The sequence below is a fragment of the Protopterus annectens genome, chromosome 10.part0, assembly GCF_019279795.1.
Source record: "Protopterus annectens isolate FY-2018-M chromosome 10.part0, PAN1.0, whole genome shotgun sequence".
Taxonomy (NCBI): domain Eukaryota; kingdom Metazoa; phylum Chordata; order Ceratodontiformes; family Protopteridae; genus Protopterus; species Protopterus annectens.
The window spans coordinates 1,273,034,554-1,273,053,912 of record NC_056744.1 but is presented as its reverse complement, the minus strand read 5'-3'; the positions used below and the strand labels follow the sequence as shown (position 1 = coordinate 1,273,053,912).

The 19,359-nt window shown below is 43.3% G+C and overlaps 1 protein-coding gene across 1 annotated transcript in view; it reads right to left on the bottom strand.

Annotated features, from left to right (window-relative positions):
* The window catches only part of LOC122814267 (oxysterol-binding protein-related protein 8-like), a 716,151-nt gene extending 703,984 nt beyond the window's left edge, over positions 1 to 12,167 (bottom strand). The window contains exon 1 of the mRNA XM_044086861.1: positions 12,045 to 12,167. Within this exon, the coding sequence (XP_043942796.1) occupies positions 12,045 to 12,167 (123 nt within the window). The remainder of the gene's footprint in view (positions 1 to 12,044) is intronic.
* Positions 12,168 to 19,359: the final 7,192 nt, after the last annotated feature.

The window sequence follows — 19,359 nt, the reverse complement described above, 5'->3', positions numbered from 1 at the left end:
TCTGAAACTCTTCTAGCTGAACTAATAGCTACCAGAGAGTCTTCCATGATAGCAATTTTAAAGAACAGGAGGCTGCAGGTTCGAAAGGGGGAAGAATCAAAGAACTAAGAACTAAATTTAGGTCCCAAGGAGGAGGATGATTTCTTATAGGAGGTCTGAGTAGAAAAACTCCTTTCAAGAAGGCTTTGCAAAGCTTGTGGGACATTATGGCAGACTCTGAAATACCCACATGAAAATTAGAAATAGCTGCCAGTTGAACTTTAAGAGTAGAAGGAGATGAACCTGCATGGAAGAGTTCAGCTAGAAAATCAAGGACCATTTGGATGGAAGCAGTGAAAGGATCTATGTCCCTTCCTTGAGCCCAATAGGCGAAACGTTTCCACTTACTCAAATCTTTCTAGTGGAAGATTTATGGGAAGCTATCAAAATATCTCGAACAGTGCGAGATATTTGAGGAAGCCTGGCTAAGGTTGGAATTGGAGGAACCAAGCAGTGAGGTTCAGAGAGGGAAGGGAGCGATGAAACTGACCCGACTGATGGATCAAAAGATCTGGAACTAGGTCCAGATGCCAAGGTCGCTCCAACAGAAAATGATGCAGAAAGGGGAACCAAACCTGTCGAGGCCAGTAAGGAGCAATGAGGATCAACGAGGCCTTCTGAGCGATAGCTTTCTGTATCACTTGAGAGATTAGTGGGAAGGGAGGAAATGCATACAGAAGTCCCCGGGGCCAAACTTGGACTAGAGCGTCTCTGCTGGGCTGGCCTGGTAAAGGGAATAGGGTGAAAATCTCTGCACTTGCTGTTTTGGGGAGTAGCAAAAAGGTCGCAGCAAGGCTGACCCCACTTGAGAAAAATTTCTCTCACAACAGAGTCTTTCAGAGACCACTCGTGAGGCATGAGGATAGCTCTGCTCAACTTGTCCGCGATTTGATTGGACTTCCCGGGGATGTGCGTTGCTATCAGAAACCGCTGAGAAGAAGTCGCCCATTGCCACAGTCTGAGTGCTTCTCGACAAAGGGGTAGGACCTGGTTCCGCCTTGTTTGTTGATATACCACACTACGGACATATTGTCCGTCTGGATTGCTATCGTTCCCAAGGGAAGAGAGTCTTGAAGGGCTTGCAACGCTAAAAGCACTGCTCTCATCTCTAGAACATTTATGTGCAAGTGGCATTCTTCTGGTTGCCATGTGCCCTGGACAGTTCTGCCCTGATAATGCCCCCCCCACCCGATCAGGGAGGCGTCCGTTGTCAGTGTAGCAACCGGAGGGGGAGGAACAAAGGGTCTTCCCAATAAGAGCTGAGGGGAAGACATCCACCATAGAAGATGATTCCTGCATATTTGCGTGATCATAATGGTGTGGGACATCGGACGTTGCTGGTATGACCATTGTGTGAAGAGCATCCATTGAAGGATTCTCATGTGGAATCTGGCTAACGGAAGCAAAGGAATGGCAGCCGCCATAATCCCCAATACTTTCAGAACTAACCTGGCTTTGACTCTGCTGCTGCTGAAGATGAGCGAGACCAGTTTTTGTATGTCTGTTATTCTCTGATCTGTTAGCCTCGCAGACATGTTGACTGTGTCTAGAATTGCGCCTATGAAGGTAATAACACGACAAGGCGACAAAACAGACTTTTCGCAATTTATTGAAATGCCTAAATTTTGACAAATGCGAAAGGTGTAGTCCCTGGCCAATAGAAGAAGATGCTTGGTGGGAGCTGTGAGGAGCCAGTCGTCCAAATATGGAAACACCTGGAATCCTTGACGTCTCAGGTGAGAAGCTACCACTGCCATGCATTTGGTAAACACCCGGGGGGCAGTGGTGAGACCAAAGGGCAGGGCCCTGAATTGAAAATGACCGGTTCCCAGCCTGAAGCGGAGGAATCTTCTGGAGTGTCTGTTCATTTTTATGTGATAGTACGCATCCTGAAGGTCTATAGAGCACATCCAGTTTCCTTTTCCCAATAGGGGAAGGATGGACTGCAGTGTGACCATCCGAAATCTTGTTTTCTTGACTGACTTGTTCAAGATACTGAGATCCAAAATTGGTCTCCAGTCCCCTGTTTTCTTTGGAACTAAAAGAACCTTGAGTAGATTCCGGATCCTTGCTGGTCTGCTGGAACTGGCTGAATTGCTCTTTTTGCAAGCAGCTTTGAAATTTCCAAAGCTGCAAGATCCCTTTGAGCGGGTGGAACATCTGGAAGGGATTTTTTTGACTGGTTTGGAATGCGAACAAAGGGAATGGAATAGCCTTCGGAAATGATGGACTGTACCCATTTGTCTTGAGTCAGGGATAGCCAGGCTTCTGGGTACAGTGACAATCTTCCCCCGACTGCCTCCGAAGGTGGGCAGTCGGGCAACACCTCAGGGATGCTGAAAGGGCTTATCAGAGAAGGCTTCTCGATTGCCCTGGTTCTGCGGACCCCCCCTGCCTCTAGGGCGACGTCTACCATTGTTGTTCCCGCCTCTGCCTCTGGCGGGGAACCGATTCTGTGCGTCAGGCGAAGACCCTTGAGATTGTTTGCAGAACCACATTTTTCCACTTTTCTGACCTTTGGGATAAGGCCTAGAAGGAGTAGAAAAATGGACTCCGACGGCAGAAAGAGTCTTGCCATCTGTCTCGCACCTAGTCAAGGTTTCTTTCACTTGAGGACCAAAAAGAGATGATCCATCGAATGGGGAATTAGTGAATGACGTTTTAAAGGGGTCCGCAAAGTTGCATAGCCGCATCCAGGCATGCCTACGTAAGGCCACACCTGTCCCTGCAGCCCTGCTCGCTCCATCAGCCGCATAAGAGAGGAGGCGCATGGAGGAGTTGGCTATGGAGTTCAGGGTAGCCAGCTGAGTGTTCATCTTATCTTGAAAACCCGCAGCCGTAGGATCCTTCAACATGTCACTCGCTTCTTTGATCAAGTCCCTTTGAAGACGAGTAAAATGGCATAGGTAGTTCAGCGAACGCATTGCAAATGTCGCTGACGAGAACATCCGCTTCCCGTACCTGTCCATGGACCTAGATTCCTTGTTAGGTGGATGGACAGGCACTGAAGGATCAGCTAGTTCCTTCTTAGTGGCAGCAGCAACCACCATAGCATCCACAGAAACTCCTTTTGTCAGAAACTTTTTGCTACCACCTGCATGAGGGGGTCAAAGGGGGGAGACACCCAGGAGGTGGAAGGACGAGAGCCAAACGCCTCAAGGTACACAGATTCATCCTCCGAAGGGTTGAGGGCTGGCCAATTTCCCCTCTGCTTAAGGATTTCTAGAATGTCTGCAAATGAGACATCTTCAGAAGGGGAACGGGGGGAACCCTCGGAATCCTCTAAATCTGTGTCAGAGGTGACGGACTCAGGTGAGTCTATGTGTTTCCTCTTACACTTTCTCTTCCGAGGGGGCTCTTCTGCCAAATCAGGAGAGGCCTCGGAAGAGGATGAGATCCCCACAGGGGATTCCTGAGGAGCTGGCTCTCTGCGGTCCGGGATGAGGGAGTGAGTCGACTTGACCTGAGGCACCGAAGAAGGTGGGGCGGACGGAGCCGACTGTGGGGTAGAACCAGGTTCTAACACACTCCGCATGACCTCGAACGCACCCCTGTCAGGCAGAGCCAGAGGTCCCCACTCCGAAAAGCTAAAAACCTCCCTCGGCACCGACAGTGATGGCTCCGAGGCCGATGTCGGAGCCGAACTCACCAGCGCCGAAGCCCCGAGAGGGAGAGCGGGGTCGGACAATGGTCCGATGCCACTCACCCCCTCGGAGCCGACGATGGAAGTCCGGCGCCGAGATTCTTCTAAGGAAGAAATCGGAGCCGACGATGGAGCCGAAGACAATTGTATCGGCTCCGACGCTACCACAGTCTCGGTTCCGAAACGCCCCGGCTCCGAGCTCAACGGAGTCGGAGGAGGAACATATTGAGGGACAGGGGCAGGCATCGACTGATGAGTCGGGCTCTGAAGCATTTGGGCCAGTGCCTCGGACTTAAGAAGTCGACTCACTACCCTCTGAAGGTCATGGTCCGACAGCCTCGATGACCTAGAGGAGTGAGATCTATGGCTCCGTTCAGACAGCAGAGGAGATGCTGGAGCCGAATGAACGGAGCCAAGGGATGGTGACCTAGACCTCTTCCTAGATGTCGGTTCCGAAGGTCTGGTCGGAGCCGACACGGGAATTTCTAATACCTCGGCTCCAGCCGGAGCAGAGGAAACCACAGAAACTGTAGACTGAGACTAAGGTTTCGTAGCCTTAGGTCTCGGCTCAGTAGCTGGAGCAGAGGACCTAGAAGCCTTGGAGGGCTTTCCCGAAGAAACAGTAAGGGAACCCTCAGGCTTGAGTAAACCTCTCAGAATCAGTTTGTTTTTTCTTTCCTGCAGGACCCTGGGGCTGAAGCCGTGGCATACAGCACAGGAGTCCTGCAGGTGCAAAGGCCCCAGGCAGTAGACACAAGAAGTGTGACCGTCTGTCAGAGACATTTTCTGACAGCACGAGTCACACTTCTTGAAGCCTGAGACCTTTGAGTCTTTAGACATTTTAGAAAAGTGTAATCACACACACACAGTCAAACACACTGATTACACCCTATCCTATTTTAAACTCAAAAAATAAAACAAACTACCAAAGTTTTAAATTATGAGAAAAACACACACACACCACTAGGGGTGGAGGAAGAAGGCCTGAAGGCCCGAGGGAAGAACTTATAAGTTCTTGTGGAGAAAAAATGGGATTTTAGAGAGAAGGAGGGGGAGATTCCATTAAACTAAAGGAAACAAGTGTTAAAACTAAAATTAAAGGGGTTTAAGTATACTAACTTTAATCCAAAGTTACTCACCAAGAAGCCGGTAGAAAACCAACACCTCGATCGCTGTAGCGGCAAACGAGATCTGAGGTAATTCTCGCCTAGCATTGTGGGATATAAGGGGAGCCTCGAGCCGGTGGAACCAACTCTCGAGCTTTAGAGTGGCCGAGTCGGAGCCGAGGTCGGCTCCGAACCCATCCAGCAAGAATGAAGGTGAGATAGACAACTTAACATCATCCATTATACCTATCCCTCCACCTTTATCGGGCTTCATAAAGTACAGTCGTGTATATTTACCATAAATGTAGATGTTCGAGTGTATTCAATGTTGCGGTCATCACACTTGGGTTATCTGCCTGCAGGTAGCCCTCAGTCAGCCCGAATACCATAGACTTAGTAGTTCTGTGTCAGTTGCTGGCGGTTGCTGTCAATCCAGGACTGACGTCAGGGGTATAAAAACAGGCAGCCAACGCCATTACATCAGTTTTTCTTGCCCCAAATGTCAGGAGCCCCCCAATAGGAAGCTAAGCTATGGTGGAGGAAAACACCACCAGTAAAAAGTAAATACCAATACCCCTGAAAAGGGGGGGGGGGTAAAAGGCATAGAGAGATGAGAGAGACAGAGAGAAAGAAAAAACAGGGGGTTGGCGGGAGGGAAACCAGGACTGCAACAGTGAATACACTTGAACATCTACATTTATGGTAAGTGTACAGAACTATACTATTTTCTTCGTGTTTCACTGTTGTAGTAGCACACTTGGGTGGATTCCCAAACCTGAAGAAGGGTGGAAGCAATCAAGAAGAATTAGGGCTGGCTAGAATGCCCTGCAGGACTGCTGTTGCAAAACCTGCCCTGGATTTGGAGAAGATAGGCAAATGGTAGTGCTTGGTGAAAGTGTGTACTGAACTCCAGGCAGCAGCTTCCAGGATGTCCCTGGTAGGGACTTACCCTGAGAAATCCTGTAGAGGTAGATGTTGCCCTAGTGGAATGTGTCATAGCCTTGCCCTCTGCCCCTGCTGCAAAGCTGACTAGTAACTGGTCTGATTTTCTGAAGGGCTTAGTCCTATCCAGGTAAAAGCTGAGCGGTCTGTGCACGTCCAAGAAGTGCAGGATCCTTTCCCCTTTATTTTGAGGATTAGGGAAAAAAGTTGCCAAATGTATGAATTGGTTGAGAGACACACTGGACACCACTTTAGGCATAAAGGAAGGGTTTGTCCTGAGGGAGACCCTGTCAGCATGGAAAATAATGAAGGGTTCCACAGCCATAAGTGATTGTAGTTCAGTCACTCTTCTAGCTGAAGTGATGGCCAGAAGCAATGCTGTTTCCCAAGAGAGGAATTTTAAGTTTGCTGATGCCACTGGCTCAAAGGGTGGAAGTGTGAGCTTTTCCAGTACAAAATTAAGGTCCCAAGCAGGGGTGGGTGCTCTCCTTGGTGGCCTTAAGTTGTTTTCCCCTCTCAGGAACTGTGTGAGAAGAGGTGGCTCAGTGTTGTAATGAGCCGAAATGGCTGAGGCATGTATCTTAATGGAAGAGGAGGACACGCCTTTGTGGAGTAGATCTGCTAAATAATCCAGGATTAAAGGCAGGGAGGGCAGAGTTGTGTCCTCTCCTTTAGACACACTCCAGGAGCAGTACCTTTTCCACTTATCCACATAGGATTTCCTTGTACTGGGTCTTCTGGCTTCATGTCCAGCACCTGCTTGCTTAGAGTTGCTGGGGTAGGATTCAAGGGATAAGCCAGGCTGCAAGATTTAGGGTTTGCAGTTGCAGATGCAAAATCTGCCCCTCCTGCTGAGAAAGCAGGGTAGGGTTCTGGTGTAGGTGCCATGATGGCACTGATGTCAGGCTGCACAGGAGTGGGTACCAGTGCTGGTGTGGCCAGTCTGGGGCAATCAGAATTGTCCTCAGTCTGTCCTGTCTTATTTTGAGTAATACTCTTGTGAGAAGGGGCAGAGGTGGGAATGCATAAATTGAGAGATTTACCCACTGAAAAGATAGGGCATCCACTTTCCAGGCCTTGCTGCGACGGTTCCTGGTACAGAATTTGCTGAGCTGGTGGCTATAGGGGGGAGGCAAAGAGGTCCACCTCTGGGGTCCCCCATTTCTGAATCAGAAGGTTGAAGGTGCTGGGCTCTGCCACTTGTGTGGGTCTAGGAGATTTCTGCTCAAGTCGTCTGCCAATGAATTTTGTTTGCCTGGCAGGAATTGAGCTTGCAGATGGACTTACATGTCCAAGGCCGTGTTCCACAGGCCCATGGCCAACCTACAGAGTAGATAGGAATTGGCTGACCTCTGCTTGTTGATGCACCACATAACTGTGGTGTTGTCTGTTTTTATTAGTAGTTGTCCTGGAAAGAGTAGGGACCTGAAAGCTGTTAGGGAGTTCGGCACAGCTAGTTTCTCTTTTTGGTTGATGTGCAGATGAATTTGACTTGGGCTCCAGTGGCCCTGAATGCATGTGCCGTCCATGTGTGCTCCCCAGGCATAGTCTGGCCATTTGTTTGAAGTAGGCTGTCAGACAGACTTGTTTTTCTGAAGTGAGGAATGGCATCTGGGATGCTGTGTTTTTCTTTTCGTTGATGGTGTACTCCAGGGAAGTGAGAAGGTTTTTCACAAATGTCAGGTGCTGCAACAGTAATTCCAGACTGTCTGCCTGAATCACGCAGTCATCCAAGTACGGGTACATTTGGATATTTCTCTGCCTGCAGTATGCAATGGCTGGAGCCAGGCATTTTGTGAATACTCTGGGTGCAGTGGATAAGCCAAAGGGAAGTGCAGAGAACGGATAATGCATAGATCCAGCCCTGAAACGTAGATACTTCCTGCATGACTCCCTTATAAGGATGTGCAGATAGGCTTCTTTTAAGTCTAGGGTGACTAACCAGGCATCCTTGGCTAGCATAGGTAGAAGCTGTTACAGGGTAAGCATTGTGAATTTTGGTACCACCAGGAAGGTGTTGAGAATTGAAAGATCCAGGGGTGGGCACCAAGAGCTCTCTTTTCTGGGTACCAGGAAAAGTCTGGAATAGAATCCTTAACCTATCTGTTCCACTGGAACCGGCTGAATAGTCCTGATAGAGAGCAGTTTTGTGCCTCTGCCCACTGGTTTGGAGGAAGGTTTGGGAACCCTTTTGGGGTTGGCAGAGAATGGAAATAGAATTTGTACCCCTGGGATACAATGTTGAGGACCCATCGGTCTTTTGTGATGGACATCCAGTTTTTTGCATGAAGGGCAAGTTTTCCTCCTAGGGGCACAAGCAATTGGGCAGAAGCTGGGAGTGGAGTAGAGAAGTCATTGTTTTTTCTGTAAGGAGGTGGCTTACCACTCCCTGTTTTGGGGGTGGGGGCACTCCATTGCTTAGATATCTGCATACCCTGAGACTGTAGTCTGGGTGGCCTGTTTCCCCTGGGTCTGGTTTGAGATGGCCTGGAGCGGGCTGGAAAGGACCAGTGTTTTGAGGGGCAATGCCTACTGAATCTAGGAGGTTGCACTTATAAGAATTCTTTAACTGTCTGCATAGATTTAGCTTTTTTTCCCATATTTTTAAGAACCTCTTCTGCTTTGGTGCCAAACAAATTGTCCTTGTTCAAAGGAGCATCTAGTAACTTTGATTTGACATTGTCTGACAAGGTCTGCTCCTTAAGCCAAGCATGCCTTCTCAGTACAGAACCAGTGACTGCAAGATGCTTCTAGGGCATCAAAGCCACACTGTAAAGTATGCTTGCTGACTTGGCTTGCAGGGTGCATAAGCTACTGCAATTCTTTATTTTTTGCAGTCTGTAAAGGTTGCTACTTTTTAATAAGTTCCATAATATGTTGTTGGTACTTCAGCATGTGAAACTGACAATTCAATGCCTTAATGGCAAGAGCTGCAGAGGTATATACTTTCTTACTCCATCTGTCAAAAGCTCTGGAATCCCTGTCCGAAGGGATGGAATTCTTGGCTGTAGTTGCCTTGATACCTTTAGGCCCCTGGGAAATGATCTCTGGGTCAGTTGTAAGATTCTTGAAAAGAAATTTTGTGAGTGTCGGGTACTCTGTAGTACCTGTTAAACCACAAAAAAAAAAAAAAAAAAAAAAAAAAAAGTCAAAATTGTAGAAAACCACAAACTAGTGACCCAAAATAAAGCAAAACAGCGTTTATTGTTCCTCTGATATCTCGGCTGATGCCTTCACAGGAGAATACTGAACATACTTCACACTCCATATTTATAATATATTCATTAATTCACTTATCCAATATTTTAATTATTTAATTACATACACAACTATTTAAAGCAAAACTCCCCCGTTAAAATCTACATTCATTCCTTGTGGCGCCAAAGTATCAAATTTTAAAATATAAACTGCTACCTTATACAATAAAACATTTTTAATATTCTTATACAAATAATTATCTACAACTTTCTCTAATATTGTATCTAATAACCCCTTAGACTGACTCTGATGTGCATAATAAAAATGTTCTGCTACTGAGCTAGACACCTTGACATTTTCAATGTCCCTAATATGTTCAAGTAATCTAATTCTAAAATGCCTTTTCATTTGACCAATGTAAAATTTATTACAGGGGCATTTAAGTGCATATATAATGCCCTCCGTATCACATCTAAACGTTGTTTTACTATCAAATTTTCTCCCATTTATACTATCAAACCCTGTAACTATATGCTTACAGGCTTTACATTTACCACAGATTTCAGTACCAACTTTAAGTGTATCATAAAGTTTAAGTTCTAGTTTAACCAACCTACCTTTAACTAAAAAACTTTTAATACTTCTACCTACTTTATATGAAAAAATGTAAGTTTTCTGGTAACCAATCATTTGCTTCCTTAGATTTTTTTAGAAAATTCCAATATTTTACCATTGCAATCACCTTATCACTAAAAATACCGTATAGTGTAATACAATAGATTTCTAAATTATTTCTTCTCATATTACTATCATAACTTCTTATTTGTCTATCTCCTTTATATTCCTGTATATTAGTCTGGTTCATTTTATGATAAGCTTTATCTATTACTTGCTGGCTGTATCCTCTCAAGTAGAACATATTTTACATTTTTTGAGTTTCCTGTTTTAATTCTTGTAGATCATCACATAATCTCTGTAACCTAATGTACTCACCAATAGGAAGCGCTTCTATAGTATGGGGAGGGTGGCAACTAGTAGCCTTAGGATACTTAACTTGATCTTCAAATTTTATATGTATCTTAGTATGTAAATATCCTTTGGATACATCTACCTCCACATCTAAAAACGATACTTTTTTTTTTCAATTTGTATACCTACCCTGTAGTACCTGTCTGGTTTCCTAGGGGCAGGGGGTAAAGTATCAGCAGTAAGACTGGATTCCATAAAGACATCAACAACAACTTCCAGGACTAGGGGTATTGCTAAAGGCCTGTGCTGTGGCAAATCTAGAAATTCTCTGAGTTTCCTTTTGGACTGAGGATAGTCTTGGCATTCCCAGTGGAAATGCTCAATTAAAGTATGTAAGGTTTCACCAAAAGAAAAATCCTCTGGAGGAGAGGCAGAGGGTATGGATTCCTCTGCATCTGAATCCTTATAAGTAGATAACGGCATGTCTTCATAATCAGATACCTCAGAGTCATCGGACTCCTGGTCTGTTGAAGCTGCAGGGGACTGGTCTCTTTTTCTCTTAGTAGGGGAAGGCTGACTTCCCCTAATCAGCATAATAAGGTCTTCTGCCATTCTAAGCATTTGTCGTTGTGGCAAGGGAGCAGGTGCATGTGCTTTCGTCGTTGGTTTTCTAGGCATAGCGTGTACTCTTGGACTTAGAAACTTGGTAGTTTTATTTAAAAATGAAGTTGGTTTGAGTCGAAGATCGGTAGTGCGAAGAACTGCCTCAGAAGCCGGTGACTGCTCAGCGGCTCTGGACCCATCCTAGGTACAGACATCCGCAGGTTCCATAGTCGAATAGTCTTGGGGCATACCGGACTCTGAACAGGTCTGGGTAAAGGCCTGCGAATCCATTGAAGCGGGCATCAGGGGCTGCGAAAGCACCTGAGTACTGGCGAACTGGCGACTAGATTAACGGAAGTGTTGGCAGCTTTGAACCTGTGCGGTCTGTCTCTGTCTTTATCCTTACTTTTTTTGGTATATCAGTAGCTGGATGGCTTACCAAAGCCATTTTGGAATACAGAGATAGAGAGCAAAAGAATTTAGCAGCAATGAGAGCCCGACGACAAATGGTTCAGGAGTTGAACAAGGCACAAAACCGACAGTGAGGTATGTTGTGGTCTGGGCCTAAACAGATGATGCAGTAAGAATGAAAATCTGTGTGGTATTTGCTTTCCACAGGCAAGGCAATTGTTAACTTTTTCTGACATCAGTTAGAGCAAGAAAAAAGGATCCCCAACAAGGTACTTAGCTTTAGAAGACTTCAGGATTATTCAATTCATAAACGAAAATTCAGGTAGTGGCCGACTGGAACTTGCAAACTGCTTCGGGCTCCTCAGCAAGAAAGACTGATGCTATGGCGTCGGCTGCCTGTTTTTATACCCCTGATGACCTGACATCAGTCCTGGAGCAACAGCAACCAACGCAGAAATACTACGTCTCTGGTATTCAGGCCGACTAAGGGCTACCTGCAGGCAGATAACCCAAGTATGATGACTGCAACAATTAAACATGAAGAACATCGCTAATTTCCTTATTGTTTCTTAACGCAGTTAAAAGTTTTTTTCATCAGAGTTCATATTTGACCTACATCTAACTGCGAAAAATCCTTTCCTAATTTCCCTCTTCACAACGCTTTCAAAGTTTTTCAACTGCGGGTATAAAAGAGGGTTATAAGTACTTTTCCTCCTCACAATGGGTTCATTCACCCTACCTTGCTGTGGCAAGACTAACCCCCCAGATTTATCTTCCTTATAAACATCTTTACATCAAGGATTGTTAAGGTCTCCCTTTTTCTGAGGGATAAATTTCAAACCTTTTGAAAGAAGGCTAAAGTGTTTAACTAGTTCAAGATTACTGAAATTAAAAATATTAAAATCATTCCTAGTACACCTGTAGTCATTTTTACTAGTTAATTCTAAGGCTTTGTCATTTGTCAAAATTATATTCAGTGGAATGGGGTACACATTCAGAAGTTAAAATATCCCTCTTCCCCTCCAATAAAAATGTTGTTGGTATTGGGGAGGTGCTTTATTTTTCAGCCTTTCTGATCTCTGAAGGGGCAGAAATTCTGAAAAATTATCCAAATCCCCCATCCTTTCACTAACCTGTGCATTTCCCCTAAAATTATTTTCTTCACTTCTATTATTGGACGTGTAATTTCCATCGTACCTCACAAATTCTTTTGGTTTAGGGTAACTCGTATTATTCCTGTATTTATTTAAATCCATTTTGTTAGTTTCCTATTAAATCATATTGTTCATATATACCTATCCTTATGTTAAAGTATTTCTCTTTCAGAAGCAATAGTGAAAATCAAGTAATTTTTAATGTGTTTATTCACTTGAATTCCCTTTTGAAGCACTTCCTTGAGCCTATCACTCTCCTTTGTAATGGCCCTTAATATAAGAAGCCCACATCTATTAAAAACTTTTAAATTCTTTATGAAAAGCACTCTTTACTGGGATACTTGTATACATGTAAAACAATACCTTCAGTCATACATTGCTTTAAATATGTATTCTCAATATCAAGCATTCTAAATTTCAACATACGCTTTGACAATGTATTCAACTTACACTGGTTGTACTTTTTCACCATTCTCTCAAAATTTAGATGTACAATTCACAAGCAGCCAGTCTTTTAAATCAGTTCTATGTGTTTAAGCAGAATGAGAAATAGTTCTGTTTTGTTGACCAGGTGGAATTTCCAATGCTTAATTTTCATTCCTCAAATCTTTACTTTGAAGTTCTCTTAAAAGCACTGGTGTCTGCTCCAATTTATTTTCCATCACTGGCAGGTAGTTTTTATTCCCAAACAAGTTTGGTTACCATAAACGCCACTTGCTCGGTTCATCTCATTGTGTTTTGAGGGTATTCCGTTCATTAGTTCCTGGTTCCACCCATTCTGAAGTCTAGATAGAACCTCAACCATTGATTGGCGCAGAGTAAGCAGGTCAATCGAGAAAGCTGGCCAATCAGCTTCCGCATCTGGCCGATTTCATCATCTCTCCCCCTTTCTATAGCAGAGATGTTGTTCTCTCCTTCCATATCCAATTTTAAAACTTGTAAAACCCAAAGAACAAACTGGATAGAGGTGCCGAATTTGGACAGGTCTACACTTTTGGGGCCTTTATCCAGTTATTTCTTTGGGTTTGACAAGTTTTAAAATGTTGGCAATGTTGAGTGACAAGGATACATATAAAGTCATCGATAAATTGGAAGTGAACAGACTTGTTGAATCCATTCATGATCCACTTTATATGCTAATGGGTAGGCTGATTATGCCGGATCTTTATGATTATTTATATGTGGAAAGTCCTAAGATTCCTATGATTAGTGGCCTTCCCAAGATGCATAAAGATTACATCAATCCTCCAATGCACCTATAGTTGCTGGTAATGGTTGGTTAACTGAACTAGCCTATATATGTGAAAGGCAAGTTGAAAACTACAGTGAGAAATGTACCTTCTGTTTTAAGGGACACCAAGCAATTTTTGGAATCCAAAAATACACAAAAATATCACGATCTTATTTACAATAGAGATGAGAATATCCCTTTAGAAGAGGTAGGACCCAGGAGGTCCGAAAGGATAAAGAATCGAGCCCCCCAACAACAGTCATATGCCCAGGTAGCGGGGGAATACCATTACAATTCCAACAAAAGGAGGGCACATATGTAGAAGTTGTTAGTACAGAAATTTTAACGGATGCACTTTCTATAGAAAATACTTGCATAGACAGGGAGACCACAACCATTATACATTCTTTGGATAATTTTAATATTTTCAATTATACAGATACTAAAGTCAATGAGACCTATTTTAAACTGTTTACTAAAGGATTTACCTTTGTACCATACAAGGAACAGAGTATTGACAGTATTTTGTTAGACATAAAAATGTTTACAAGGAAACTTAATTTCACTGTTATTTTTAAAGATGAAGAACCTAATTTTGGACAAGGAATTTTAAAGAAACAGAGTATATATAATCCCCCTTTACAACATGATATTATGAATTTTGAAAACGTTCTTTTTAAACAAATTAGAAGTAACTATTTCCAGAATAAGGGCCAATATGAGAGAAACCTAACTTACGATGAAATTAAGCTCATTGATGAACTTAGACGCAATGACAGAATACGGGTGATGAAACCTGACAAGGGTGGGGGTATGGTCCTTATGGACAAATGGGATTACACGAAAAAGATGCCTGATATACTTAACAACAATGCAAGCTACACCCTTGTTTCCAGGAACGAAATTAATATTTCTTATCGGAAAATTGATTACATTATAGATGATAATTTGTTACAGGGTCTCATTGATTCAGATCTACATGATTTTTTGAAAGTTAAGAAGCCAGTTATCCCTGCAATCTCTGGTATACCTAAGATGCACAAAAGTGTACACGACCCCCCTATGAGACCCATTGTTTCATCCCAAGGTTCAAAAACACAGCCTCTAGCAATATATATAGATACAAAATTAAAGAGATACTACACCAAATATCAGCATATCCTAGTAGATTCCTGGGATTTTTTACAAAAAATTAGTAAGGTACTATACGATGACAGAACTATATTCATTACTATTGATGTCAAGGACCTATTTTCTGTTATACCCCACTCTACTGACATGGATTGGTTTGAAAAAATGTTGACAGAGATGAAACTTTTGCAACCGGATGAAGCTACATAGGCAGTAATATTTATCTTTAATGGAATTTGTTGACTGACTGTATTGCTTTATCTGTTACAGATTAGAACTTAGTGGCGAATCATTCAGATTTTTAGGTAGCTTCACTCATAAGGTGTTTATGATTAAGTTAAGGTTATAAATTCCAGCTTTTATGGGTTCATTTTATTTTACCTTATTGTACATTTATTTAGTTGAATGTTATATTTACACTAACTGATTAGTGCAGATTTTTAACTGTGTACATCCACTGGTTCCCTTGTGCGTTAGATTTTATTGGTGTTAAATGTTGTGAACAGATACTTCATTAGAGTGTCGTCTAATAGCTTCTTTTGGACATTTTCCAATGGAGTATACTGACTGGTTGTATTATTTGAATGATTATATTTGATTTACTGCAGGCTCAAGTTTAATGGTGAATAATTTAAGATCCTTTGACATTTTACTTCACAGAATGAGTCTTTATAGCGATTCAAATTTTGGATTTTTGGTTAAGTAGTTTTATTTAGTTATTTTTTAATGGAATATGTTGCTCAGCTATATTGTCTGATCAATCGTGCTAATTTTGTTGCAGACTTCCCTAAAGAGATGCTTATTTTTATGATTAAACAGTACAGTTGTGTACCTACCATAAATGTAGATGTTCGAGTGTATTCACTGTTGCAGTCATTACACTTGGGTTATCCTGCTGGCTGGTGACCCGTATCGGCCCGAGTTCCAAAGTCTTGGTCCGGCGTCGGTTGCTGTCGCATCTTCCCTGATGTCAGTGCACCAGGGGGAATAAAAGTTGCAACAGACACCATTTTCTTCAGTTTTTCTTGCCCCAGATGTCAGGTGCCCCCAGATATGAAGGCTGAAAAGATAAAAATATGCCAAACAACCATGCATATATTACTATAAACATTTTTTTCATCTACAAGCAAATACCCCACATAGGTTGTATAGAATTGAAGTACAGAATAGTCCCAGCAAAGAGGGGGATGGTGGGTGGGTAACCTGGACTGCAACAGTGAATACACTCGAACATCTACATTTATGGTAGGTACACAACTGTACTATGTTCATCGTGTTTCACTGTTGCAGTCATTACACTTGGGTAGAATCCCAAAGTGGAGGTTGGGTGGCTGGGTCTAAATTAGATTTGGTGAGGCTAACAAGCCCCACAGAACTTCAGTGGCAAAGCCTGCTCTGGATTTGGAGTATAGAGGTAGGTGGTAGTGCTTGGTAAAAGTGTGCACTGAGCTCCAAGTTGCAGCTTCTAATATGTCTTTAGTTGGTACCCCTCTGAAGAAAGCTGCTGAAGTAGCTGCTGCTCTGGTAGAATGAGGCCTAATGTCCTCAGGCACAGATTTGCCATGTTGTGCATAACAGAAGCGGATGTAGTGTCCTATCCATTTGGAGATTGTCTGCTTTGTAATAGGTTTTCCTTGTGATCCTGCAGCATATGCCACAAACAGTTGTTCAGTTTTTCTGAAAGCTTTTGTTTTGCCCAAGTAAAATCGTAGCTGCCTGTGTATATCCAAAGAATGCAGAAGTCTTCCCCCTTTATTCTGGGGATTTAAGTAGAAAGTACGTAAATGAATAGTTTGGTTTAAGGCCACACTGGAGACCACTTTTGGCATGAATGTTGGGTTCGTCCTTGGAGAAACCCTGTCCTGGTGAAAAATGAGGAAAGGTTCCACAGCCATCAATGCCTGTAACTCTGAAACTCTTCTTGCTGAGGTTATTGCTAGGAGTAGAGCAGTTTTCCATGACAAGAATTTTAGGTCAGCTGTGCTGGCTGGTTCAAATGGAGGCAGTGTTAGTTTTTCTAAAACAAAATTGAGATCCCAAGTAGGTACTGGTGCTCTCCTAGGGGGTCTTATATTCTTTGCCCCTCTGAGGTACTGTCGTATAAGAGGATGTGAAAAATAGGAGGATCCATATTGTAATGAGCTGAAATGGCAGAGGCATGGATTTTAATAGAAGAAAAGATAGGCCTTTGTCCAACATCTCAGTCAGGTATTGTAAAATCTGAGTTATTAGGGACCAGAGGGTCCAGTCCTTGTACCTGGTTCCAAGCACAGAATCTCTTCCATTTTTCCACATAAGATTTCCTAGTGCTGGGTCTCCTGGCTTCCAAAATTACATCCATAACAGCTTTAGAGAGAGGTGCAGTCTGAGTGGCTACATTATCTGCCATGCTGCCAGGTTTAAGGTTCTGAGTTGACTGTGCAGAATCTGATTGTTTTGCTGTGTCAGAAGAAGAGGGATTTGAGGCATGGGCCAAGGTGGGCCTTGGGACAAAATCTTTAGGATTGGGTACCAGTGCTGGCGTGGTCAGTCTGGGGCAATCAGGATCGTTTTTGGCCTCTCTTGTCTGACTTTTAGAAGCACTTTGGTGAGAAGAGGCATCGGAGGAAAGGCATAGACTGTCAGGTTTTTCCAGTTGAAAGATAGAGCATCGACTTTCCATGCTTGAGAGTGATAAGTCCTTATGCAAAATTTCTGTAATTGGTAATTGTGAGGGGAGGCAAAAAGATCTATGTTTGGGCGTCCCCATTCCCTTGTTATCATGTTGAACACCTGTGGATTTAGCTTCCATTCATGAGGATCCATGAGATTTCTGCTTAGTTCGTCTGCCAGTGTATTTTTTTGTTCCTGGCAGGAATTGTGCTTGCAGGTGTACCTGGTAGGTCAGTGCTGTGTTCCACAAAGTCATGGCTTGTCTGCATAGGGGGTAGGAATGTGTGCCCCTTTATGTAAAACATAACTGTGGTATTGTCTGTCTTTATTAATAATTGTCCTGGATGTATTAGGTCCTTGAAGGCTGTCAAGGCATTCTGTACAGCTAGCATCTCTTTTTGATTGATGTGAAGATGCATTTGTTCCTTGGGCCACATGCCCTGAATACATTTTCCTGCCATATGTACTCCCCAGGCATAATCCAATGCATCCGTTGTTATTGTCTGCCTGGTTGTACGCGAGATGAAAGGCTGTCCCTTGTTGTGGTGACAGGCCTGGGACCACCATCGAAACTCCTGTTGTAGGCAGGGAATCAAGGTTATGATTGTCTCTAGGCTGTGACAATGCTGAGTCCAAACACTTTTCAGATACCATTGTAGTTTCCTCATATGCAGTTTGGCATATGGAATTAGTAGAATGCAAGAAGCCATGAAACCCAGGGCCTGCAGAATTGTTTTTGCAGGGAGCTGGGTCTTTGTTGCCATCATTTGAAAGTAATGAGTCAGTTGCCTTTGTTTGTCTGGCGTGAGATAAGCCATCTGGGTAGTTGTATTTAAGCTTGCACCCAAGAATATTATCTCGAGAGGGCACTAGTTTTGATTTCTTTTCATTTACTGTGTACCCTAGGCAGATTAGTAATCTTTTTACAAATGCCAGGTGCTTTAGAAGAGTATCTTTGCTGTCTGCTTGAATAAGGCAGTCATCCAAGTAGGGATATATTTGAATTCCTTTCTGTCTGCAAAATGCAATTACTGGTGCCAGGCATTTTGTGAAGACCCTGGGTGCAGTAGATAAGCCAAAGGGCAGTGCAGAGAATTGATAACGCATTGAGCCTGCTATAAATCTGAGGAATCTTCTGCACGACTGTCTGATTGGGACGTGCAGGTATGCCTCCTTGAGATCCAAAGTAACTAGCCAAGCCTCTTTGCCCAGCATGGGCAAGAGTTGTAGTGTTAACATTTTGAATTTTGGAACATCCAGGAAAGGGTCCAGTATTGGTCTTCATGCTTTGTCCTTTCTGTGTATTAGGAAAGGCTGAGAGTAAAAACCTTGGCCCTGTTCTTCTTGTGGAACTTTTTGAATAGCTCCCATATCCATAAGAGCAGCAATCTGCTTTTGTGCCTCTGCCCATTGGTTTTGTCGCAGGTTTGGCATGCCTTTTGGTTTTGGAAACGTGTGGAAGTGGAACCTGTACCCTTGAGAAACTATATTCAACACCCACTGGTCTTGGGTGATCATGTGCCAATTTTTTGAGAAAAGTGCTAGCTTTCCCCCCTAGGGGTGCTGTCAACTGGTAAGAGCTTGGCATTTGCAGAAGGAAGTCATTGTGACTGTTTCCTATAAGGTTGTGATTCGTCTTCTCCTCCTTTGGGGGCTGAAGCACCCCATTGTTTAGGTCTGTAGGAGCCCTGGGGCTGAGATCTGCCTCTTGGGCGTCTGTATCTGCCTCTTTGTGGTCTGTCTGATACTGGAAAGGACCAATTTTTTGAGGCCAGTTTCTGCTAAATCTAGGTGGCTGAACCTGTAAGAAATCTTTCACAGTTTGCATTGACTTTGCTTTATCCTCCATTTTCTTTAACACCTCTTCTGCCTTAACACCAAAGTGTCATGCTGTAGTGGAGCATCCAACAATTTCATTTTAACATGGTCAGATAAACTTTGTTCTTTCAACCAAGCAGGTCTTCGAATAACTGAGTCTGTAACTGCAGCTCTGCAAGAAGCCTCTAAAGAATCAAAACCACATTGCAGAGTATGCTTTCCCACTTGTTCAACTGCATGCAATAAATCCTGCATTTCTTTAGTGTCAGGACCTTCTATATTTGTAACCATTTTCTGCTTTAACAATGACCTGAGATACTGCTGATATTTAAGCATGTGAAACTAGCTGTAAGAGCCTTAAACTGTCAAAGTAGCAGAAGTGTAAACTTTTTCCCCCATCTGTCCAGAGCTCTGGAATCCCTATCTGAGGGGACAGGATTTTTGTCAGTGGAAGTTTAACCC